This window comes from Plutella xylostella, chromosome 10 (genome assembly GCF_932276165.1).
Source record: "Plutella xylostella chromosome 10, ilPluXylo3.1, whole genome shotgun sequence".
Classification (NCBI taxonomy): domain Eukaryota; kingdom Metazoa; phylum Arthropoda; class Insecta; order Lepidoptera; family Plutellidae; genus Plutella; species Plutella xylostella.
In genome coordinates, this window is record NC_063990.1 from 279,110 (window position 1) to 301,806 (window position 22,697).

General features: G+C 42.5%; 2 protein-coding genes across 4 annotated transcripts; both read right to left on the bottom strand.

Annotated features, from left to right (window-relative positions):
* Positions 1-212: 212 nt before the first annotated feature.
* LOC105384168 (mucin-5AC) lies at positions 213-19,281 on the bottom strand. Of its 2 annotated transcripts, none has more exons than XM_038117920.2 (11): positions 19,174-19,281; positions 12,530-12,730; positions 7,823-7,885; positions 7,300-7,518; positions 6,967-7,056; positions 6,431-6,646; positions 5,818-6,021; positions 4,755-5,658; positions 4,237-4,670; positions 1,881-2,195; positions 213-1,791 (listed from the first exon to the last, which is right to left on the bottom strand). In XM_038117920.2, exons 2-11 carry the CDS (start codon positions 12,687-12,689, stop codon positions 611-613), a joined length of 3,786 nt encoding a protein of 1,261 aa, XP_037973848.2. In that variant the 5' UTR covers positions 12,690-12,730; positions 19,174-19,281; the 3' UTR covers positions 213-610. The 2 variants fall into 2 exon arrangements, with proteins under 2 accessions (XP_037973848.2, XP_048479397.1); XM_048623440.1 differs by having other exon boundaries at positions 6,431-6,655.
* On the bottom strand, positions 19,267-20,896 carry LOC105384144. Of its 2 annotated transcripts, none has more exons than XM_048623442.1 (3): positions 20,874-20,896; positions 20,238-20,387; positions 19,267-19,774 (listed from the first exon to the last, which is right to left on the bottom strand). In XM_048623442.1, exons 2-3 carry the CDS (start codon positions 20,379-20,381, stop codon positions 19,631-19,633), a joined length of 288 nt encoding a protein of 95 aa, XP_048479399.1. In that variant the 5' UTR covers positions 20,382-20,387; positions 20,874-20,896; the 3' UTR covers positions 19,267-19,630. The 2 variants fall into 2 exon arrangements, with proteins under 2 accessions (XP_048479399.1, XP_011552636.1); XM_011554334.3 differs by lacking the exon at positions 20,874-20,896 and adding an exon at positions 20,766-20,789.
* Positions 20,897-22,697: the final 1,801 nt, after the last annotated feature.

Here is a 22,697-nt window from a genome sequence, read left to right on the forward strand (position 1 = left end):
GAAAATTTATAAAATTATAAGCTCGAATAAGAAAGTAAGTACGGCATAGCTCGAATAAGAAAGTAAATAAGGCATTATAAGCTTATTATAACTTACCTAATAAGTAATAATCGTCATTGATGAAGATATTTATGGAGCTCGACGCACCACACACCAACAGCCACTCAGCTGGCGGGGCCGAGCCACTACTAACACAATTATAAGTCCATCTCTCTATTTAAATCGTTTTATTACTACTTAAGACATATTTGTTGCCATAAAAATCTTACAAGTATTTAATTACAACTTACAATTACTTAAAACCTACATACTTACACACGATATAAGAATAATTTCATTAAAATTATCGGGCAAGTCAGTGAAACGGTAGAAAATTGTAGATAACACTTGAAGAATCTCTTTTGACACTTTGCGGGTTTAAAGTTAAGTCTATGGTAGGTACGTTTCTATGGTATTTACTATTTATGTAATATGAGATCATGCGCCGGCGGCCGTTACTTTAATAAATGCTTCAGTAGTCTTGCTTCATAAATACCCTTACACTATAGTACAGTCACTCACACTCACTCACTGTCCGTCCATGCGGAGTGCCGGGAGCCTGGCGCAGGCATCAGCAGGCGAGCGCGCGGCACTGCACGCCCTGCTCCGTGCAGCGACACTCCTGGCACGCGCTGGACAGCTCGGCGATGATGCGGCCCACGCGGTACATGCGCCCGTAGATGTTGCAGCCCGCCAGCTTCAGCAGCCCCGCGCCGCCGCCCAGCCCGCCCGCCCACGGCGGCGGCCGCCCAACGTCCGGGGACAGCGAGTTCTGCACCTCCGCGACCGTCACTTCTTCTCTCGTCGTCACTTCAGGAGGACTGGTGGTGGTCTTCCTCGTGGCGGGCGGCCGCGGCGAGGACGTGGGCTTGTAGGCGCTGGTGAAGGGGCGCGCGGTGTCGGCGGGCCGCGTGCTGGGCCGCGCGGGGCCGGCGGGCCGCGTGCTGGGTCGGCGGATGGCCGTGGCCTCGCCCAGCACCAGGTGGTCGATGCGGTTGACGCTGGTGGGCGCGAAGGACGACGGGTACAGGTGCTTCTGCGGGGTGTAGGGGGGCCGGTGCGGGGGGAGGGGCACGAACGGAGCTACAGCGGGGGGAGGCGCTGGAGGTTTGCTCGCCGGTGCTGCAGGCAGCGGTGATGATGTATTGTGTGCATGTTGGGGAGTAGGGGACGGGGCACTCAGTGGATACTGGCTTCTGTTGGGTGGAGTGGGTCTCGGCGCCTCGGGTCGTGGCGGCGTGGTGGGTTGCGGCTTCTTCTTGGCTGGTGGTGCCGTCGTTGCATCGTAAGTTTCACTCAACAACAACTTCAGTACATTCCCAAAAGAGAATCCTCCGTTATCTTCCTCGTCTTCATCGTATTCTGGGGATTCGTTGCTCTGGTCAACAGATTCAGGCGGATCAGCAGTAGTAGTCGCTTTCTCAGTGATGACTGGCGGAACAGTCGTTGAAGATACCGCTAGTGTTGGCTCAGTAGTAGATGGCGAAAGTTTCGGGGTGGTTGTTGTATTACTTTTAACATCGGCATTATTGCCTGCTTCAGCTTTTTTCAGTGGTTTATCTTTAGCAGTATTAATGGTTGGAGTGTTATTAGCAATTAGTTCCTTCATATCAGGAGGTTTTTCTGTCCGAATAGCGTCTGGCTTTACCCGTTCAGTCACAGAACTTTCTGAGGAACTAGATTTGGTTTCGTCCGTGGTGGTACTCATTTCAGATTCAGTCGTCAACGATACGGCGGGCTCGGTGTAATTGTCTGAAAATAAGAGAAAAGTATTTCAATTTAACCCCTTGCAACTGTCTCCTGTAACACAATTATTGTTAGAGGGATTGGGTATGTCTTACCTTGATCGCAGACAAGTTCTCCACAGCAGAGGTCAGCGGTGCTGGTGCCGGCGGGGCGGCGGCGGCAGCCGGGCGGGGCGGGGCAGGGGCGCGGGGAGCAGTGCAGCTCGCCCCACGCGCAGGTGCACACGGAGCAGGCCAGCGACACGGAGTCTCCTTCAGCCACGCGGCGCCCGTCGCTGGTCGAGCACTCGCCATCCGCCGGGTCCAGCTGCATGGAGGTCGTCAGGTGCGGGATGTGGGGACCTGCCGGGGTGCTGGGGTAAACGCCAAAGTATTCGCCTATTATGCCAGGTCCCTTGGGTACAAACCCTCCTGAAAATTAAGACGAACGTTGTAATTACTGGTAATAATTACATCATTATTGACACTGAATGACATCATAGTCGACACAACCAAGAAACACATAGGGGGAAGAAAAAGAGCAGAACAAAAGCTGGACCCGAGTACGCTGTCTCTAATGGAAGAAAGAAGGAAAATGAAAGAACATAAGGACATTCAAGAAATTAATAAAGTTATACATAGAGCCATAAGAAGAGATTTAAGAAAGTTTAACACTAAAATTATAACAGAAACCATAACCCAAAATAGAGGACCCAAAGTATTTAGAAGAAAGTTAAATAAAAATAGGCAGCAAATTTTCAAACTTAAAAACAAATTGGAAATAGTTGTAGCAGATCGGGACCAGGTTTTAGAGATAGTGGAAGACTTTTACGGGGAACTTTACGCAAGTCAATCTGCGGAACCAGATGACCAGGGTGATTCTGACCCACGAGCCAAACCTTCAGAGAGAATATGGGAAGGAGACTTACCCTCAATCAAAGAAGATGAGATAGCTCATGCTCTGGGTCAGATGAAAAGAGGCAAGGCGTCTGGGGAAGACGGAATATATGTAGAAATGCTACAAGCTGGTGGCACTCCGTTGTTAGAAGTTCTCGCAAGGCTGTTCAATATTATCCTCAAAACATCCATCACACCTGAGGCTTGGAAAAACGCAGTAGTCACGATCCTACATAAAAAGGGTGACCAAGCAAAACTCGAGAACTACAGACCCATCAGCCTTCTATCGCAGGTATATAAATTGTACGCCAAAGTCATTTGTAACCGACTGTCACGCTTGTTTGACGAATACCAACTTGTTGAACAAGCTGGCTTCCGGAGCGGATATTCCACCATCGCCACATCCACGCTGTCAAGCAACTGATGGAGAAATGTAGGGAATACAATCGGCCATTATGCTGCGCATTCGTCGACTATGAGAAGGCGTTTGACAGCATCGAGCACTGGGCCGTGTTCCAGTCTCTCCATCGTTGCAACATCGACAAGCGATACATTGACACGCTCCGGGAGTTATATGGATCCGCCACTATGCAGGTGCGCATGCATAACCTTACCAGCCCCGTTCAGATTAAACGGGGTGTTCGCCAAGGAGACACCCTCTCACCCAAGCTCTTCACAAATGTACTGGAAGATGTAATGAAAACTCTTAACCGGGATGAGAGAGGAGTCAACATAAATGGCAGACGCTTGTCGCACCTGCGGTTTGCTGATGACATCATCATTCTGGCTGAAGACGTTTCGGATCTACAGTGTATGCTCGCAGAACTGCATGAAGCATCCCTGAAGGTTGGCCTGAGGATGAATATGTCCAAGACTAAGGTCATGTCCAGCATTCCCACCGAAGTTTTCAACATTACAGTTGGAAACCATAAACTGGAGGTGGTGAATGAATACACTTACCTTGGACATTGTTTATCCTTTGGCCGAGAATCCCAGGTCAAAGAGATCACGAGGCGGATTCAACTGGGATGGGCCGCCTTTTCAAAACTTGATGATGTCCTGAAGTCTAAGATCCCACAATGCCTGAAGACCAAGGTGTTTAACCAATGTGTCTTACCCACACTAACATACGGTGCTGAAACATGGACGCTGACCAAGGAAACTGTGCACCGAATAAGAGTTGCACAGAGAGCTATGGAGCGAGCCATGTTAGGCATTTCGCTTAGAGACCGTATTCCCAACGTGGTGATCCGCAAAAGGACCAAAGTGTTCGACGTCGGTATGCGGGTCGCCGAACTAAAATGGGAGTGGGCGGGACACTTGGCTCGTCGGGAGGACGGAAGGTGGACAAAGGCGGTCACAGAATGGTGGCCTAGAGACGGACGAAGAGCGGTTGGCAGACCACCTGCTAGATGGTCCGATGACATCTGCAAGGTTGCAGGGAAGCAGTGGATCAGAGCGGCACAGGACCGGAAGAATTGGCGTACAAATAAGGAGGCCTATACCCAACAGTGGGCGATAGAAGGCTGATGATGATATTGACACTGTTTATCTTACTAAATATTGATGTTGTTACCTTCAGTTTCTACAGGTGGTGAGAATAAATTCACTGATGGTTTTTCCACTTCATAAGTGGTACTTGAAGGCATTTTTGTGACAGCCTTGGACGATCCTGATAGTGGACTACCCACAGAAGCCGATACTGTATACTCTTGTACGGAAGACGCCAAATCATTGCTCATATTGGGGTAAGCAGAGTTTGATACATCTTCTTCGTGAGTAAGTGGTGCTTCATATTCAGTATCTTCTTTTTCTGGCGTATACATGGGATAGTTGGTAGGATGGTACACGTCTTCACGTCTAGTTGCGAAATGAGTATCTTTGCTTGGTTTGGGGTAGTACACTGGAAACTTGTCTTCTCTCTCCAACATCGGATATGTGAGCGTATCTTTGTGAGTATCGGCCTCTTCTTCATCAAGCACTGCATCTGCTGCTACAAACGGTATAATCCTGGAAATAAATAAGTCATCAATAACTATTTTGCAGATCGTAACCAATATGAACCAAAAGTCTGAAAATGCTGTTGATACTCACTTTAAATTGGGTAACGATGGTGGTAACGTTGGTTCGGCATAATCATAATCATCATCTTCTTTTGTTTTCTTTGTTGCATTTATAGCTACTTTAACATCAGTAACTACTCCTGGCTTGGACATTACTGCTGATGCAGATCCTGAATGAGAGGTATTTGTAATAAGCGAGCTTGTAACATTTATTGTAAATGATTCGTTTTCATCAAAACCATTAACAGTTCTGTCTGTAATAATATCGTTGGGATTGAATGTTTGCTCTTCAACATCCATCCTATCAATAAGTGGGGTTCTTGGAATACTTTCTTTAAGTATTTGTTCTGCTTCCTCTCTTGTTACTGTGGTATTTACTGAAGAGAATTCCGTTGTGCAATTGATAGTACCGTTAATTACTATTTTGATAGATCCTTCCGGCAGATCCGTTGATGTTCTTTCGGTTTCTGTAACTGTCTCAGTAGATGAGATGGCTTCTTCAGTTGTAGTGGTGGTTTTTTCTGTAGTGAGCAGTTCTTTTGTGGTTGGTACTTTAGTAGTCGCTACTTTTGTGGTCAGTACTTTAGTGGTTGGGACCTTAGTTGTCATCACTTTAGTGGTTGTTGTCGTCGCCTTTACTTTTGGGCTGGAGCTAGTTGTGGAGCTAATATTTTGTTGATTTTTTTGGCTTGATGTGGTAACAGGAGCCGGCTCGTTTGTTTTTCTTTTCACTTTGTTTGTGCTGATGTCATCATTTCTTGTAGGAAATACGGGACTTGATTTTTCTGTAACTGTCTTTAGCGATAATGTTGAAGCTTCGTCGAAGTTAGTTGTTTCTGCAGCATGGAAAGAACGGTCTTCTATATTTACCGTCGACAGTGCATTGTAGGCCAGAAGATTTGTTCTCAGTACATTGGTTCCGAAATCGGTTATTTCTGAAACAAACAAGCAAACAAATACTGTATGAATACAAATAATACTTGCGGTGCAAGATTTTTGTATTTATTTAGAAACTATTAACTCCCCGGCACTAGGCGAGAACAAAGACTAACTTAATATTATAACGTCTATTATTATAGTCTCGCAACACTGACCTGGTTTATGCCCGTGGTCGCACTGGTACTGGTGCGCGCAGCACTGGCCGGCGCGCAGCAGCGGGCGGCAGCCCAGCAGCGGCGGCGCGCAGGCCAGCGGCTGGCAGCGCGCTGCCCCGCGCAGGCAGAAGCAGCGGGAGCAGTTGCGCTCCGACTCCACCACGCGCTCGCCCTCCGGGATCAGCCGCCCGTTGATGCGGCAGTCTGGAAGTGTGGATAGTGATAGGGTTTATTTATCTCGGTGAAGTGTTTTGATTTTGTTTTATGTGCCTAGTTCAGTATGAATGATCTTCTACTACGTTTCACAGTAGGTGTAGCTGCGGGCCGACAGCACTATCTACCGTGATCATTGCACCATCAGCATATCAGACCTTCATCATTCACATCACGACCCATTACGTCCCCACTGCTGGGGCACGGGTCTCCTTCCAATGAAGGAAGGGTTTAAGCCTAGTCCTTCATCATTCACAACTCCTTAATTGTATACTGGAATTCTGAGAGTTTATAGATCTGCTACGTTTTATTTGACGCTTCAAACGCATAATTAATGTCGGCTTTAAAATTTTTGCTTACCTATTACTTTTGTAAGTAGATTTACTCGATTGCCTCTTACCATTAGGAGTCTCCTTGGGCTGCTGTTCTTTGTCGCAGTAGTACCGTTGCGGGCAGCAGGCGGGGGGCGCGGGGCGCGGCGTGCAGCCGGGCGGCGGCGGCAGGCAGCGCGGCCGCACGCAGCGACGGGCGCCGCCGAGGCAGAAGCACTGCTCGCACGCCACCGCGGACTCCATGGCCGACCCCGCCGCGAACACCGCGCCGCCCGACACGCACGCTGGAACCACTACACGTTAGTTAAATTTGCACCGTCATCATTGACAATAAAGCGTGGTAAAGGTTTACTTGTGGACACAACTTCAGAATTTCTTTAAAGACTGATAGAATTCCATCCTGTACAGTTTCACTCTTATTTATAAATGTACAGTATAGTAATATTATACATAGAACGACACGGGCTCAAGTGTACCACATTAAGATAGGGTTCTACCAAAACATACGGTGTATACCTCATTGAGTGCATATTGAGTGCTACAAAAACATAAGGTGTATACTTCATTGAGTGCTACAAAAATCTGTTCATTGATGATGTCATACCGTGGTTAAGGGAGGTGTGCGACACGGCGTGCTCCTCCGCCTCGTCGTCCAGCCGCGCGGAGGCGCCCTGCTCCATCATCACCACGCCGTCTGGAACACATCATCATCATCTATTATATAAACTTCGAGTCATGTCTAGCATTTTAAATACATCTCTCATATCATTTTAAAGTAAGTAAATCTCATTAAGAATGTAGAGTTTTTGTTTGTAATAGAGGTTTCTATACTCTACACACCTACTAGGACAAGCAACCCGCTTTTCTAAAGTAGGTACGTGTTATAGGTATTTATAGTGACCTGTAGTTGCGCTCAGCAATTCGTCATAATACTTACTAGGACAATGCAGCTCGGGGCAGCAGGCGCCGCGGCGGTGCAGCACGTGGCAGCGCGGCGGCGGCGGGTCGGGCAGCGCGGCGCAGGCGCGGCGGGCGCACGCCAGCGCGGCGCCGGCGCAGCGGCAGCGCAGGCACGCCGCCGCCGCCGGCACCGCCGCGCCCGGCGCGTACCAGCGCCCCGCGTACAGGCAGCCGCGGGGCGACGCCGCTGATGACGCTGCGACAAACGAAGGAAGTTGGTGTTTTTTTTCATCCAGAAGATGCACAACATTGAAGAAAAGAAGATTGTTGCAGGAAAAAATATTGTGTGAAAACTGATAACTGTTAGGGTAGGTACTGGAGTGGCGACCATAGTCATTCTCACGTATCGTGGTATGGCATATTATAACTCATTATACTTACGTCAAATTAGCAAAATAAATAGTCGTTAGTAGTTATATGAGTCTTGTTGTGGCGCTCTCCTTAAGAGAGGCCTATGTCACGATTACAATTAAAATTTAGTTACGAATTAAGTTATATACCTATTGCTCTGTAGTCTCGATCGCTGTGCAGAAACTCCTGCGCAGACCCATCTTGGTACAGTGCTGAAAACATAGGGACAATTTAATATTATGACAGAATCCTTTGTACTTTTTATTAAAGGCTTTTATTTGTTCAAACGAGCTATATTAGAATTTTAAAGAATTCAAATCACAAATACATCGATCGAAGATTTATTTGATGCTTGTGAGTCTTTTACATTACAATACCCTGTACGCGTATAGAGCGTAGCATCATAGTGGGCGGCGCGGCAGCTATAAACTGCGCCGGACAGACGGACCACAGACAATACGAGCGAGTTATTGCGAGTGAGGGCCGTAAACTGATGCGCCGCTGTAAACCTGCAGATTACTTCGTGTTACATCTTGGTATTTGCATTCAAACATTATGAGAAGTAATAAAGTTTAAAACCCAAGTTCGTTCGTTATTTAAAAATGGTAGATAAATTAATTAATTGACTGTGCAAAAACGATTTCAATCAACAGTAAAATATATGAGAATGCGTGTGTGTTTTCATATTCACATACGTACAATGTCCTGCAGCTCTTTGCCATTCAGGCGGAAAGATATTTGCAATTCATGAATATGCAATAATGTTATGACTAAACAAACACGACGACGTGAGCTTTCGTCGCTTTGAGGCTCCGTATAAGGAGAACTTTACAAGATGCCGACGAACTTCGCGAACTACGCCTCCCATATCCAGTGTGTTATATAGCATTAGGTAAATAACGGTTTTCGTCGGCCATTTAAGTACTTACCTATGTGCTAACCGAACCTTAATAGTCGAAAACCTAACTCCTCCTATTCTCGTAGGTGTGACGTTAGTACAAATGTAACGGATCGGGCATATTTCTGCTTCTTAACCAATATCTGAAGACAAAATTAAACGTAACACGTCCACATGGACAGATCGCCTACGGTACACCAAATCTTAGCCCTGTGTTGAAGCTGCACCACCGAACAGCTCAGCACATTCTTATATAGCAATGCCTAGAAATCAATAAATATAAGTTCTGTGCACTTTATGCATTTGTCTGTCGAGCACTACCCAATAAAGAGTTTGATTAGAAAACTCAGTGGGTAAAGCTAGAGTCATCACGGAGCACCTCTATTGTCACCGGCCGCGGCTGGGCAGCGGCTCCGTGGGCGCGAACTGCACCGTTACACGGAGCGTCCCACGGTCCCACGTACTGAGGAAACACTGCCTACTTCATAGTAATAGGTACTGTTTGAATAACTTCACACAGCCGGTTTGTTTTCCTACAAAAACTTAACAACTTTGTACGATTGTCGGCGGCGGCAAAAAGCTCAGTATTTGCATTTGCACAAAAAATAATGGAATGGTTTAATTTGTGTAAAAGATATACGTGTCTATTTATGTAAAAGTACCATGTGATGACTGAGTTTTCAAACCAAACTTTTTCGTGTTACCGGCCTGGCTAAGTTTTAAAATTGAATTTCTGTATTTGTTTATTGAACCTACCGTCGTATTACTGCCTAATGTTAACATTATTCCGCCTGCAGAAACTGATGCCAATTGCCTAGTGAGGCAAGCATTTACAATTTAAATTAATCACAGCGATTCACACATTTTATAGGTTTCCAAGAGTTACCTACTTACTACTTATGTATGTAGCTATATGCAGTCTGGTGCTGGAAGCGTGCTTAAAAATGCTATAATTTATAATTTAACAGTTTCTGATGACTGAAGAAAGAGACTCGTAACTCGAAAGAGTAACAGTACGAGGAGGAGACAATGGTTCCCAGCGACGTGGGAGCGGCCACTTCCGCTGCCCCGGCCGGGAACCGACCTCAAGACAGCTCCACCATTGTTCCTAACTAGGCCCAATCAAGATAACGTTTCGGTAATTGTCACGTCAGATGTAGAGCGAATGAAGATGTCTCGCCGCTACGAAAATGTACAGAGAAAGGGTGGGAATTTGGGAACAAAGAAAATTAATAATTTTTGCACCTAACATTATTTTGTGGATTTTAGTTATGCCCGAGTTTTGACTTGACCTGACTGATTGAAAAACTTATATTCACAGCTCAAAAGTAATAAAATATTAAAATTTTATATACAAAAATTGTCATTATTAAAGATTCGCAGTCTTTCAATAACCAATTACCAATGACAACAGAGATTCTCGTAATATCATGCAATTTCAAGGAAATAATATTTAATTAGTGGCAGCCCTAATGCGTGGTATCAGATGTCGGGAGTGCGCGTGAGAACAGGCAGATGCGCCGGAGCATAAAGGATCGCGATGTGTAATAAACGTATCAATTACTACATTATAAACGCAAAAAAAACTCACCTGAGCATTGAACAAATGAATACAACTCGCAAATGTAGCGATTACACGGAAACAGTAAAAATATTTTTCCTTGTGAAAGAAAGCTTTCTTGTGTATATTTGCAATAAAAAAATAATTTGCGCCATCTACGGCAATGGTTAGTCTAGGTAGGTAGATCGGACTTTGTTACTCCGGAATTACTTATAAGAGGTAGTCACAACCCTGTGGAGCTCCATGATGAGCTGAACTCGATATTAGAGAAGGATCCTCATACAATGAGAATGCAAAGACAACAGTCGCGAATTTTACAGTCCTACTTCAATATATGTATTATGTAATTTCATTTTTTTATGATAGCTTTCAGATCTGCAGTACTGCCACACACTCGCTCGGCTGGCTTCACCGACCAGAGAGTAAAAAACCAAACTGACGCTTTTCAATCGACGCAATAATATTTTATTGCAGACAATTAGGTATATCCTAATGTTTTTTATTTCAATACAACTGGCCGTGAAGTATTTAGTGATTTTATTTTTCGTGATTATTTTAATTAGAATAAAGTTGAGGTACCTATAAACCGTTTAAAGATTGATTGGCAGGCGAGGTCTGCGCTGTTCCCACTAATCTTTAATTGTGTTTTTCAGTTTTTTATTATAAATTATTTAACTTAATAATTTAAAATACCTCGGTTGGTAACGCTTAATTTAAAATAATGTTCAGCTACATAGCAGATGGGAAATACCTGAAACACTACTTCTCTCAATTTATTTTAATGGTAGGGTTAGGTAGTATAATAGTTTGGATCGCTGTGCCTGAATTTATTGGAAACATATTTTATACACAATGAAGTACTTATGCAAAACTGTGTGAAAATATTATGTTCCTTACTCCTATTATGTTTCGTGTTTTTTTTTAAGCTAGATTGGTCCGTGTCCCCGCACTTGTAAACAAAGACGCACCGACAACGGCACTTGTTCCTTATTAGCATTACGTATTCCGGTTGTGAGCGACACACTAATATTTGTTATAGAGACTTATTGAGTAGGCTGGCCCTCGGCAAAGGATTTTCACCTTTGAACCATACTCAATAAGGTACAGGGATAACGGCGAGTGCTTGTGGCCATTATCATAGATTAGCTGCGGATTTGAAGTGAACTTTTAAGTCGTAATATATGGGTTTTGTTAAAAGCAGTTTGTGGTTTTTATTTAATAGATTATGGTAAAGGCTTATTCTTGCTATGAATAGTACCTACAGAAATGAGCGTGGGTGGGAATAGCATAACTGTATTATTTATTTGGTATTTAAATGTTGATTATGTCTTAAAATAGTTCCAAAGATACAATACCTACGGAAATAATAATATAATGCCCTGCGGAATGCGTAGAGGCAAAGTAGATGGAGATTACCGTTTTCTATTTATTCCAATCCTGACACACTTCGACGCCAGGACATGAATGGAGCCTCCACCGACGCCGTGACCTCCATACTACCTACTACATACAGCTTTGTCATGTTAACCCATGCGCATATAAACCCTAACAGGTTTCTGACGCACTATTCATTTGTAACCTAAATGTATTTAATGTATTCTTAAATAAATAAATAAATAAATAAAATAAACTATGACCCGAACTGCTCATGTATAACAAATACCTAAGTTATTGCCGATTTAAAAAAAGTTTTATTGTAAAATAGATACACAACGAATTTATAACCATATATTAAGATATATTATCTTATACGAGAAGGTTTCCATAAATTGTAGATACTGTAGTTGTGAATGAAATGAACAGACGTGGGGCGCTTGAAAGCTCAGCGCGCACGTTGAACTCTTTTGTTAGCGCGTCGTGTCGCTGCGGACTGCGCCCGCTAAAACACTTTCAGGGCTATTTCTGTCGCTCATTTAGTAATAACCTTACCTGGACAAAGGGGTATGACGGATTCTCATAGCATTCGTCTGGTAAAAAAGGGCCGTACGAGCGTAAATCGAACGCGAATTGAAACTCGCTGTAATATAAAATATATCGACCACTGCCCACAGCGGGGGTCCATAAATCGTGCTCTTAAACGAGATGATGGCAAAAAGATAATAAAAATTGTATTGAGGCTGGCTCGCCGGCGTATATCACGAGGTCATTGACCGGATTTGCATCTTGCCAAAGGGACCGCCCGCGCGCCCGCGCAGGGCGCCAGCCTCCTCCAAACCAATTTGTTGCATTTATTTATGTTCCTTACAGTTAATTTGGACCTCTCCAATTAATCGTCTGATTTTGCTTTAGATAAATTTCAAATGCTTCCTTAAAAAAAATCAAAAAAATTAAACGTAAATCACAAAAACCTTATTTTTTTAGCTAAATTTTTGGACAGTAAGTTTGAAAGCAACGGACCTGCGGAGTGGGCGAGTGCGTGCAGCAGACACAGCGCGGGCAGCAGGCGCGGCATGGTGGCCGGGGCGCGCGGTCGGGGCGGGCGCGCGCGGCGGACTGGCGAGCCCGCGCCGCCGCCGCCGCCGCCTGCTGGCGTCCCGTAGACTCCGAGGATGGCCATTGGTCATCGCATCATTCGCGTCCACTCGTCTCCCGTCGCGTCTGGAAGCATCGTGTGTAGTAGGTATGTGCGGCATAGTAAGTGTAGTAATGTTACATGCGATACTGAAAATTCACGTCTTGAACATAGTGTTTACAGTGTTGTTTTAGTTCTAATGGATAGGTACTCGTACTATTTTCAGACACAACCAAGACCTGCGAATAAACTTTTGCATGTAAACTATTTATTTATTTTATTCTATTTTATTTTAATTTATTGCATGGAAAACCAACAGCTTTATACTAATAACAGGTTAATCTTATTTAAACATAAATAGACGAAAAGCTAATTATAGGTTTTCGCATATGGAGACGATATAACAATAACAACACATACTCACCTAATAATAAATTCTACTTAGATTATACTTATGCTACTTATTTATTTGGTATCTGTTACGTACTAAAGTTAGTTATAATATGTTTTCTAATAGAACATAAGCTGCCGCTAAAGAGGTCCACACTATTACTATTACACATCTGGTTAAAAGTATTACTAGCTCTTACTAAGAATGAATTTTGTCTGTAGTTGCTGTTACATTGAGGAATACTAAGAAGCGGTCTGTTACGCGTTCTTCGCCACGGAACTCTTAAACCAAGTTTACCTAGCAGATCCGAACAGTCAACGTAACCTCGAAATATTTTAATTAAATAAATTATATCGCTGATATCCCTTCTTAATTTAAGAGGAAGCAAGTGAAGTTTGATACATTTACATTCGTAACTTGAATCAATAAGTTTGAATTTAAAGCCGAGATACCTAATAAACCTTTTTTGGATACGTTCGAGTCTGTCGATATAAATATCATACTGGGGATTCCAGATCTGGGAAGCATACTCAAGGTGGCTATAAATACATTTATCTAGTCCCGGTTGGAAATCTAACACCCCTTATTAGTACCGTCTGATATAAATATTCACTACTTATTGATTTATGTTTATTATGAATACATTTAATATAAAGTATAATTTTGCCAAAACCTAGGTACATGCAGCATCTTATATCTAAGCCTGAAAATGAAATCAGAAATTCAAAGTTTGAGAAAAATATCTCATTTTCCTTAGAAACTTTGGTTGGTCACATGACTTGTTACTATGGAGAAAAACTTTTTTTTTCGCGAATTTTGAAATTATGATTTTATTTTCGGGCTTTCACATGTAGGTTTCGACTTCGTATACCCTTTTTGCAACACAGTGTATATTATGAGTTTTTAATGCTGTTTATTTCTAGATTAGACAGACTCTAAGTTCGCTCAAGATAATCGATTCGTGCTATTGATATTACTGTGTTCATAAAAAACAAGATAATCAATAATCGTTCCTAGTAAGAATACTGAACAAATAATAGTTTAGACTTATCGGGGCATATGACGTCAGTGCGAGCGGGCTCGTGTGTAAAAACTGGTGCGACATCGCTCTAACGGTTATTAACGAGTGCGGCGGCGGCGGCGGTGCGGCGGCGGCGGCGGTGACAGACAGACAGACATTACCGTCTTGGTATTTGTTCACTTTACGCGGAGTTTTTTTCTATATTTGCGAGTTGTGAGCAAGGCTTTTGCACAACTGCTGTAAGTATACAAACAATATAAATCGCGATAATTATCGTCTAAATCTGAATATTTTAAGAAAGTACCAGTAAACAGCAAGTGTTTGCTGATGATACCAAAGCTTTTATAATGTGTCTATTTATAGTTGGTGGTAAGAACTTGGTAAATTTAAGTCCCTACCAATGAATGAATCTGGAATATAACTATGTATACAGTACAGAACAAAACTTAGAGGAACCTAAGCAACTTGGACCACCATCCCACCACAACACCTTGCACACATTGTAAGGCAATCCATATAAGACATGCAGAAGAAAGACACTAATAAATAAAGTACGCAGCTGTGCGGCAAACACAACAAACATCCCGTGACGTCATCGCGCGGACAGGAAAGGAAGTCGCTCAATATCCACCATTCCGAGCGGCAAAAACTGCGCCCGCGCCGCGGTATGCGCAGCCGCCGCGGCACCGACCGCCCGCTCTCGGCTTCACAACAAACAAACGAACGAGAATTGCCATGCTATCGGTACGCATAATGCAATAAGGCAGAGCCCTGAAACTTAGTTCTTCGACTTGCGAGTGACTCCTCGGTGAAGCTCTTGCTTCAAGAAATACGAAGTTTCAGAGAGCTTTTGTCTTAACCACGACTCTATCTCGTTGCTGATTAGATGGCAGCTGTCAGAAACTCAAAGCTCAGTATATCGAGGCCTCCATCTTACTATCAGAGGAAAGGCATAGGTAAACAACCCAGAAAAAACTAAGACTAAGGCCTGGGTCTCCTATTTTATGCTATATGCGGCGTCCGACTTTGACGTAAACGTTTTGATCAACGTCCTACGGCCTACCTACGGCGTCTACGCGCCAAAGTCGGCGTGTGAGGGAGACCGCATCAGTACATTTCTATAGTGAGCAAGGTGACGCGGCCTACGGCGTGACGCTGGACGCGATCTACGGCGTAAATAGGAGACCCGGGCCTAAGCTAGATTGGTATTAACTATGATATCATGACAAATTGCCGTCACTGGAAATGCCAGTGCTTTTCTGTATACAGTCAGTATATATTTAAAAGTTCTCATGAGCAATTGACATCCCTACGTACCTTAATTAGTCATTACTCATTACCGACTGCAAAAAACGTTAATTAAGTCGCAATGGTTTGTCCGAGGAAAGTGCAATTTGTCCCTCCGATCGACTTGGGAAAGCTGAGAGCTTTGTTGAGGTGAGTTTTTATTCTGGTCCGACAGTATTTGTTACAAAAAGGGGGTTGTGTGTTTTTTATCTGAAAACTTATATTTACATGGATAGTAACTATATTACATTAAATTAAATTATTAAGGTAAGCAACTAATAACAACTAAGTAAGTATAAGAATTGGGGTTTGGGGGGAACAGGGGAGGCAGTTCGTCAGGGAGATTGGGCGACGCTTGAGGAGCCGCGGTTTTGACTACCGCTCTGGGGCGTACCTGGCACAGAGGATCTCCCTCGCCGTGCAGCGCGGCAACGCCGCTAGCGTTATGGGGACTTTTGGGTCGGGTGCGTCCTGGGGTGGTTTATTTAGCTAAGTAAGTTGTGTTTTGTTTGTTTTTTTTTTTTTTTGTTTAATTTTTTTTTGTATTTTATTTTTGACGAAGCTAGGGTGGATTTTATGTTTAATGTTTGATAAATTTTGTATTTTATTTAATAAATGATTTGACATTTTTTAGTATAAGAAACTATTCGGTCACAGTGAAAAACACTGATTGATGCTTAATTAATTAAAAAAACCCTTGTTTCGGTTGGATGTATAATCGGTATGTGGTAATTTTTTTCGAAAACGGACAATATTTATTGATATGGTCGCTAACCAGTGAGCATGTACAGTATTTGCCACAATGGTTAATTGCTAATCAGTGGGACAAGTAGACCGACTCGCGCCTGCCTGTTACCCCCCCGCCCCCCTCCCTCTTGTGCACTCGGGGGCTACAGTGTAGCGGGCCGAGGTCCGGCTGAATGCGGGGTCACCCGCAATGTGCTCAGCAACACCATGAGTTTACTAGGTGAACAAGCGAGGCATTACGACAGTCAGTTCAGCGGGCTTAGTAGCCTGTAAATGCTGTTCCAGTGCCTCATATGCTGTTGACTACATATTATATTCGCTCATGACTGTTCCTTTCGAAGGTCTAGCCCGGTGCCTTGTAATAGAGGTAGAGTCCCCGCGTGTCGCTATTAAGTAAGTCCACTTGGCCTGTAGCTTTCAAATTTTTCAGTTGACGTATTAGCATTAGCTCTATATTAAATTTGAATAAAATTTCGGCGCTCTACACAAACAATCAGATTGAATCATAAGTAGAGCCGTCGCGTCGATACATATTTAGCGCGGTGAGTCTGAAGAAATGTTTTTATCAGGCCAGCCTGCAGTGACGGGTCTCTTCAACAGCCCCATACTTGTAGAGGTGAGTGCTATCTCAGACTATTCAGACGCATTTACTTTTCCCAGTAATTCTCTGTATGAAAAAGCCTTCTGCAACAAAGTTGCAACCTGAGGTACTACTCGGTCAATTAAAGGTGGGCAGTGACAGTAATTTTATGTTGCAGTCTTGATCTGATGTTTAATTAGTCTAATATGTCTGGAAATCAATAAAGTGGATAACGTTTTTTTTGGCAAATATCACAGCTGTAGAACAAAAGATGGATGCTTTCACCTACTACCATAATATTTTCACCTACTACCATAATATAGTAACTCTAGATTTTTCGTTATCTTCTAGACAGTAAAATTATTAGAATATGGGTGAAAAAAGCTTACAGTCAACGGCTAACTGTAACATCACGGCGCTCAACAAGCCTGGAAAAGTCTATAAATCCACAGCGACAGTCACTATGACATTTATATTATATTCTCTAAATGTCAACTTATCATTAAGAACATAAGGAATTTGTATGAATGCGCCATCTGTTGATAACACCGTACACCAAGCAGCTTAAAGCCTCTTCAACCTCATCAAGTCAGGTTGTGTTTCCTTTCACTTCACGCGTGCGCTCTTAACTAATGAACATTTATATAGGTTCTACGTACGATCGCGTACAACCGACACGGTACCAGATGGCGCACTTAATACTAACTTGTCGATAATGCTGAGCTTAGTTAGTACTTAGGTACTTAGGTTCAGTTATTTTTTTATCACCTACAAACTGTTTTTTTTTTGTTATTAATTTAGATAAGCATACTTATATGTGTTACAGTACATAAACTCATACATTTGCCTGTCCTTCCTTTAAGTGAAGCTAGCGCGAGTGGTCATGACAGTGAGGACGTTCCGCAAATTGAACACCGGAAAGGTATACAGGGTTATTGGTAAGTAGACCGGATCCTTTCAGGAGGTGATAGAGGAAGGCATTTCCAGTCGATTGAACCCAATAATGCATTATCCTAAACTTAACCATTTTTGAGATATTTAATATTTAAGGTTTTTTTAATTTTTTGCCAAAATTTTATGCTTAAAACCGAAAATAAAAAAAACTAGCCACATTTCAATATTTTTTTTGGTTGTTTTGCATAAGTAACACCTTAATAAACTAATTAAAATAATCAAATGTGCATTATTCGACTTAAATTAGACATAATACCTCAAAATAGTTAAACATTTTGAAAAAATATTGAAAACGCAAAAACAAATAAATTAAATTAAAAAAGATTTTCATATTAGATTTTTTGGTGCACTTCAGCTTAAAAACATGATCAACTAATAAGCTTTCAAACAAGATGATTCAATACCAAATCGATTAAGGTATCACCAAGATATGGCCAAAACAACCAGAGAAAGCGGAGAAAACTGAGCAGGGGTTTCCATACTAAAGTTAACAGGACTGAAAACAATCACACTTTTTACCTTAAAATTGGGCTAATTTTGTTAGTTTTCCTGTTGAATTTTGTCCGTCTGTGCTGGTTGTTTTGGCCATATCTTGGTGATACCTTAATCGATTTGGTATTGAATTATCTTGTTTGAAAGCTTATTAGTTGACCATGTTTTTAAGCTGAAGTGCACAAAAAAATGTAATATGAAAATCTTTTTTAATTTAATTTATTTGTTTTTGCGTTTTGAATATTTTTTCAAAATGTTTAAATATTTTGAGGTATTATGTCTAATTTAAGTCGAATAGTGCACATTTGATTATTTTAATTAGTTTATTAAGGTGTTACTTATGCAAAACAACCACAAAAATTATTGAAATGAGGCTAGTTTTTTTATTTTCGGTTTTAAGCATAAAATTTTGGCAAAAAATTAAAAAAACCTTAAATATTAAATATCTCAAAAATGGTTAAGTTTAGGATAATGCATTATTGGGTTCAATCGACTGGAAATGCCTTCCTCTATCACCTCCTGAAAGGATCCGGTCTACTTACCAATAACCCTGTATATAAGTATGTACTTAAACGTAATTTCACCGATTACGCTAACATACCTGAAACATAATTAGGTATGTTTCAGGTACAGTGGGCGGCAGGGCGTCATTTACTAATTGTGCCTATACCTATGTATAAAGTTTAAATTGGCTCGTAGTGTGTAAAAGCTCGTTATTGTGACGATTTGACTTGAACCTAAACTACCAATTATGAAGAGTTGTTTTTAATTAAAAGGCATAAAAGCCCGAAATAAATCGCTGTGTCTTCAAATCATTTTATGCTGTTGGGCTGGAAATACAGGTTTAGTTATTATTTCCGATCATCACAACAACAATCGTTGAACCGGCTTGTCTTAATTATTCAGAGCTTTTATAAAAAGCACACTCGGCTTTATCATTTGAATTAATTTATGCTTGGTTAGAGATCGAATGAACCGTCATAGTATCAGATTTATTTATCTTTACATTCTTTACTGACATAACATAATTGAATGCTTAGTTTGCAGAAGTACTTACCGAGCTCTGACGTAAGGACCCTAATGGCACTCCACCACAACGTGGTAGTACGAAGGCTCACGATTCCGCAGGATTACGTAAAAAACAAGCAAGTAAGCGTAATTTTACCGCTTTATTTTATAAAATTATTATATTTACAAATACGTATAAAAAGATGTTACACAATATCACATTCACAGTCTGTTGCGACACCAATAACTTAAGCATTTAGTACCCGCAGCAGCAGACGTGGCGCAAGCGACGCCATTACAATGTGTGGTTACCTAACGGACAGATGCCCGATTTGAATTCAGAACGATTCGAATGTCTCAATCGGATTTAAATATTTGATGTGTTCTAATACTGGCAGCTTTTCAAATTTCGAACATCGTCTTATCATAACTTGTTATTTTTCTGTCGCTGCCAGTAGCATCGGTGTTTGAGTCCACAGTCTGGTGCCACTATCACAGTCGCGGCTCTAGTTGCGGCCGACCTGGTCGATCTGCCCCTGCAGGTTGCTGATGACCTCGGGCGGCACCTGGTCGCCCAGGATCTCGGCCAGGTTGATGCGCTGGTTGCCGGGGATGGACTCGTACGCCGCCAGCTCGATGCCTTCCTGCACCTGCGGGGAGATATGATATACTACATGAGTACGAGTTGACATGTCACATAATGTGTCGATTAGCATTCACATCACACATTAGAAAGTTGAATGTCGGGATTACAAAACGTAATTCGAAACAAACAACAAATAAATTAGGTAAATAAATTATTATAATTATCCTCAATCTGAAAACCATAGCGGATGAGGAAGGCCGAGGACATAGTTTAGTGGCGCCCTTTGGGAGATGATGATTACGGTTTGATAATGACGATAATATATAACACAGCTTCCGTTAAGTGCAGTGAACATGTCCAGCTATCGTCCAATCAATCATGTCAATCAATGCAATAAAGATTTGAATTTGAATCCAATTTTGTAGAATCTGTCAGCGATGATCTTTAATCTGCAGTGAAGATTCAGATGTCCAGCTATCGGCTTCTCCAATCTGGTATAATCTGTCACTGATGACCTGTCAGCTTACCTTCTGTATCTCTGCGTCGCGGGGGATGAGGTGCGTGTTCTGCGCCTGCTTGATGGCCTCCCGCGAGAAGGCGGCTCCCTCACGTTGCGGGGCCGCCGCCGCCGCCGCCGCCAGCACCAGCAGACAGAGCACCGAGGGGTTCATGGTCACCTGCGGGAGACGGACACTGATGGAGATACGAGCTTGGACTCGGGAGTCATGTAAGAGATCTAAAATCAGAAGTTCGCGAACAGAAATCGCGGTATTGACAAAGCACGCTATGTAGCACTTAGGTCATTAAGGTAAATAAAGTTAAAGTGTGCTTGGTAGAGTTAAAAGGTATCTAGAGATGTTTAATTCGACGATGATGACATGACGATGATAATGGTCGTTAGACACATTATATCTTGACTAGTTGATTATATGTTATTATAATCCCAGATGAAACAAGTTTAGTAAAATATTCACAATGTCTCTCCTCTAGCTTTTTTATCAACACATATGATAGGCTCGCAAATAAGAAACGCACAAAAGAAAGGTGTTAATCACTTTCACACTGCTGTCACTGAATACTGGCACCGCCGACCCCGGTTATGTATGCGGCCTATTTTGGTGAAGAAAAAAAGGTAAGTAGATGAAGTTTTATTGAAGGCTCACCTGTATGTTAGAGCAGGAGTGAGGCGCGCGCGCCCGGCGCCGCGAGATATAGCCTCCGCCCCGCTGAGCGGCCGCCCCCGTCCGCGCCCCCGCCACCCGCGCCCCCGCCCCGCGCCCCTCGGCCGCGAACTTTCACCGCGAGGCCTGCGCCTGCGCAACCACCCGCGGATTAACGTGTGGCCATTAAGATCGATCTGTATTGCCATCATGGCGGAACATTGTTCCACTGGAGCTGATTCATCTTGTGTCTTATGTAACATCATGCACTTTTATGTAACTTAACTCGTTGGGCTTGTTTATTGGATTTGTTACAGATACAGCTTATGATCAGCTGCTTTGACGAATATAATTCTTGCTATATGTGTATGACATCGACCGTGGCGTAGCATATCGAAGACACAGGCGGTTGACAGGTTCACCGATCACGTGATGTGGTAAGACAAGAGCTGACCTACCGACATAAGACATCAGGAACTTAACTAAGCCGGTAATGGCTGGTTGTGCAAGGAAAAGAGAGGAGTGTTATAGTGTTTCTGGATAAATAAATGCCTACTTCTACATTATATGTCCACGCGATTACCAGCTGATGATGATAAACTTTATTACAAGCGGCCGCTTCTCTCATAGCTCTACTCGTAGCGTGGAGCGGACACAAACAAGATCATCAAACTTGAATCAAGTTGTAACCGTCACTAGCGACTTGTCTTGTTGATAAAAAATAATTATTATGATGATCATATTATGCCTACCAGCTAATACTTGTTTAAAGACGAGCTCAGCTTTAAGTTTCGTGTACGGTTCTGTCTGTCGGTAGGTATGGTAAACGATATTATCGGAGTCTTTTATAATTTGATCTAGCCGCTGATCTCGTGGCCCCGGGTCGTACATACATTACTGGGTACCTACTGGGGGTGTTATCGCATCATACGTGACACTATTACTAGTATTACAATACCGGCTAATAGTACGTTTAATATTCTTGTAAGTCGATACCAAATTAACAAAGATCGTGCCTCGGTTCCACTAAACTATAAACAGCTTACACGATTCGACCTCCCTGCAAGTGGAATTTGGTTACATTTGTCGAAGAGCAAAGAAGTAAAGCATGTTCTAGGACCTAGAACTAATGCAGGACGTCACCCTAAAGCTAGGTTTCATTGGCGAGACAGGAGGTCACTTGAGTCTGGCATATAGAAGTAACGAACAAAAGCTGTCATGCTATTGGTACTTATGTTCAAACGATGACATAAATATAAATCCGTTGTTTGTGTAGCAACAACGCCTCCAAAACTTCGTTTTTTATAAGCTGGAGTGACCGCGCTCAGTTCCAAGTTATAAACAAAGTCTAGAGGTATGTATAAGTTTCGACTGCGAGGTCGAAAATTAAATAGTTAAGTACTTAAACTATAATTTCTTTGACCCGATCATCGCTGTGTTTCGTCAGCAGAAGGCCGTGCTGCTTGACCTATCCAACAATGCAAGCTTTTACATATTTAAAACGATTGTGTAAACAAACTATTCGCGATTTTAAAAAACCGTGTTCGAATACTTGATTTGGAATTTGCAAAATAAATTCGTGTCTTCAAATATATATTTTTTGTTATTTAAGAAGTTTCTTTGATATAAGCATATACAGAAAGAACTCAATTTGATAAACATCGGTTAGTACTCAGTTAAGGATTCATTTCCGTTTTCTTGACTTAATAATATGGACTGTACCTATGTATAGCTATATTATCGTATGCCTGCTGCAAGTGCTGCAGGTACACAGTGTATTAAGAGGCGGATCTATTCACGTCTCTATATTTATGCAAAAAGGAAAAG

What these genes read in the sequence shown, in the direction of transcription:
- LOC105384168 (XM_048623440.1), bottom strand. Translation starts at nt 12,689, where the DNA reads ATGGCCATCCTCGGAGTCTACGGGACGCCAGCAGGCGGCGGCGGCGGC. An exon ending in CGACCACGGGCATAAACCAG is followed by an intron (nt 5,659 to 5,817) that starts GTCAGTGTTGCG and finishes TGTTTGTTTCAG; the next exon opens with AAATAACCGATTTCGGAACC. An exon ending in AGAACTTGTCTGCGATCAAG is followed by an intron (nt 1,792 to 1,880) that starts GTAAGACATACC and finishes TCTTATTTTCAG; the next exon opens with ACAATTACACCGAGCCCGCC.
- LOC105384144 (XM_048623442.1), bottom strand. Translation starts at nt 20,381, where the DNA reads ATGAACCCCTCGGTGCTCTGTCTGCTGGTGCTGGCGGCGGCGGCGGCG. An exon ending in GCGACGCAGAGATACAGAAG is followed by an intron (nt 19,775 to 20,237) that starts GTAAGCTGACAG and finishes ATCTCCCCGCAG; the next exon opens with GTGCAGGAAGGCATCGAGCT.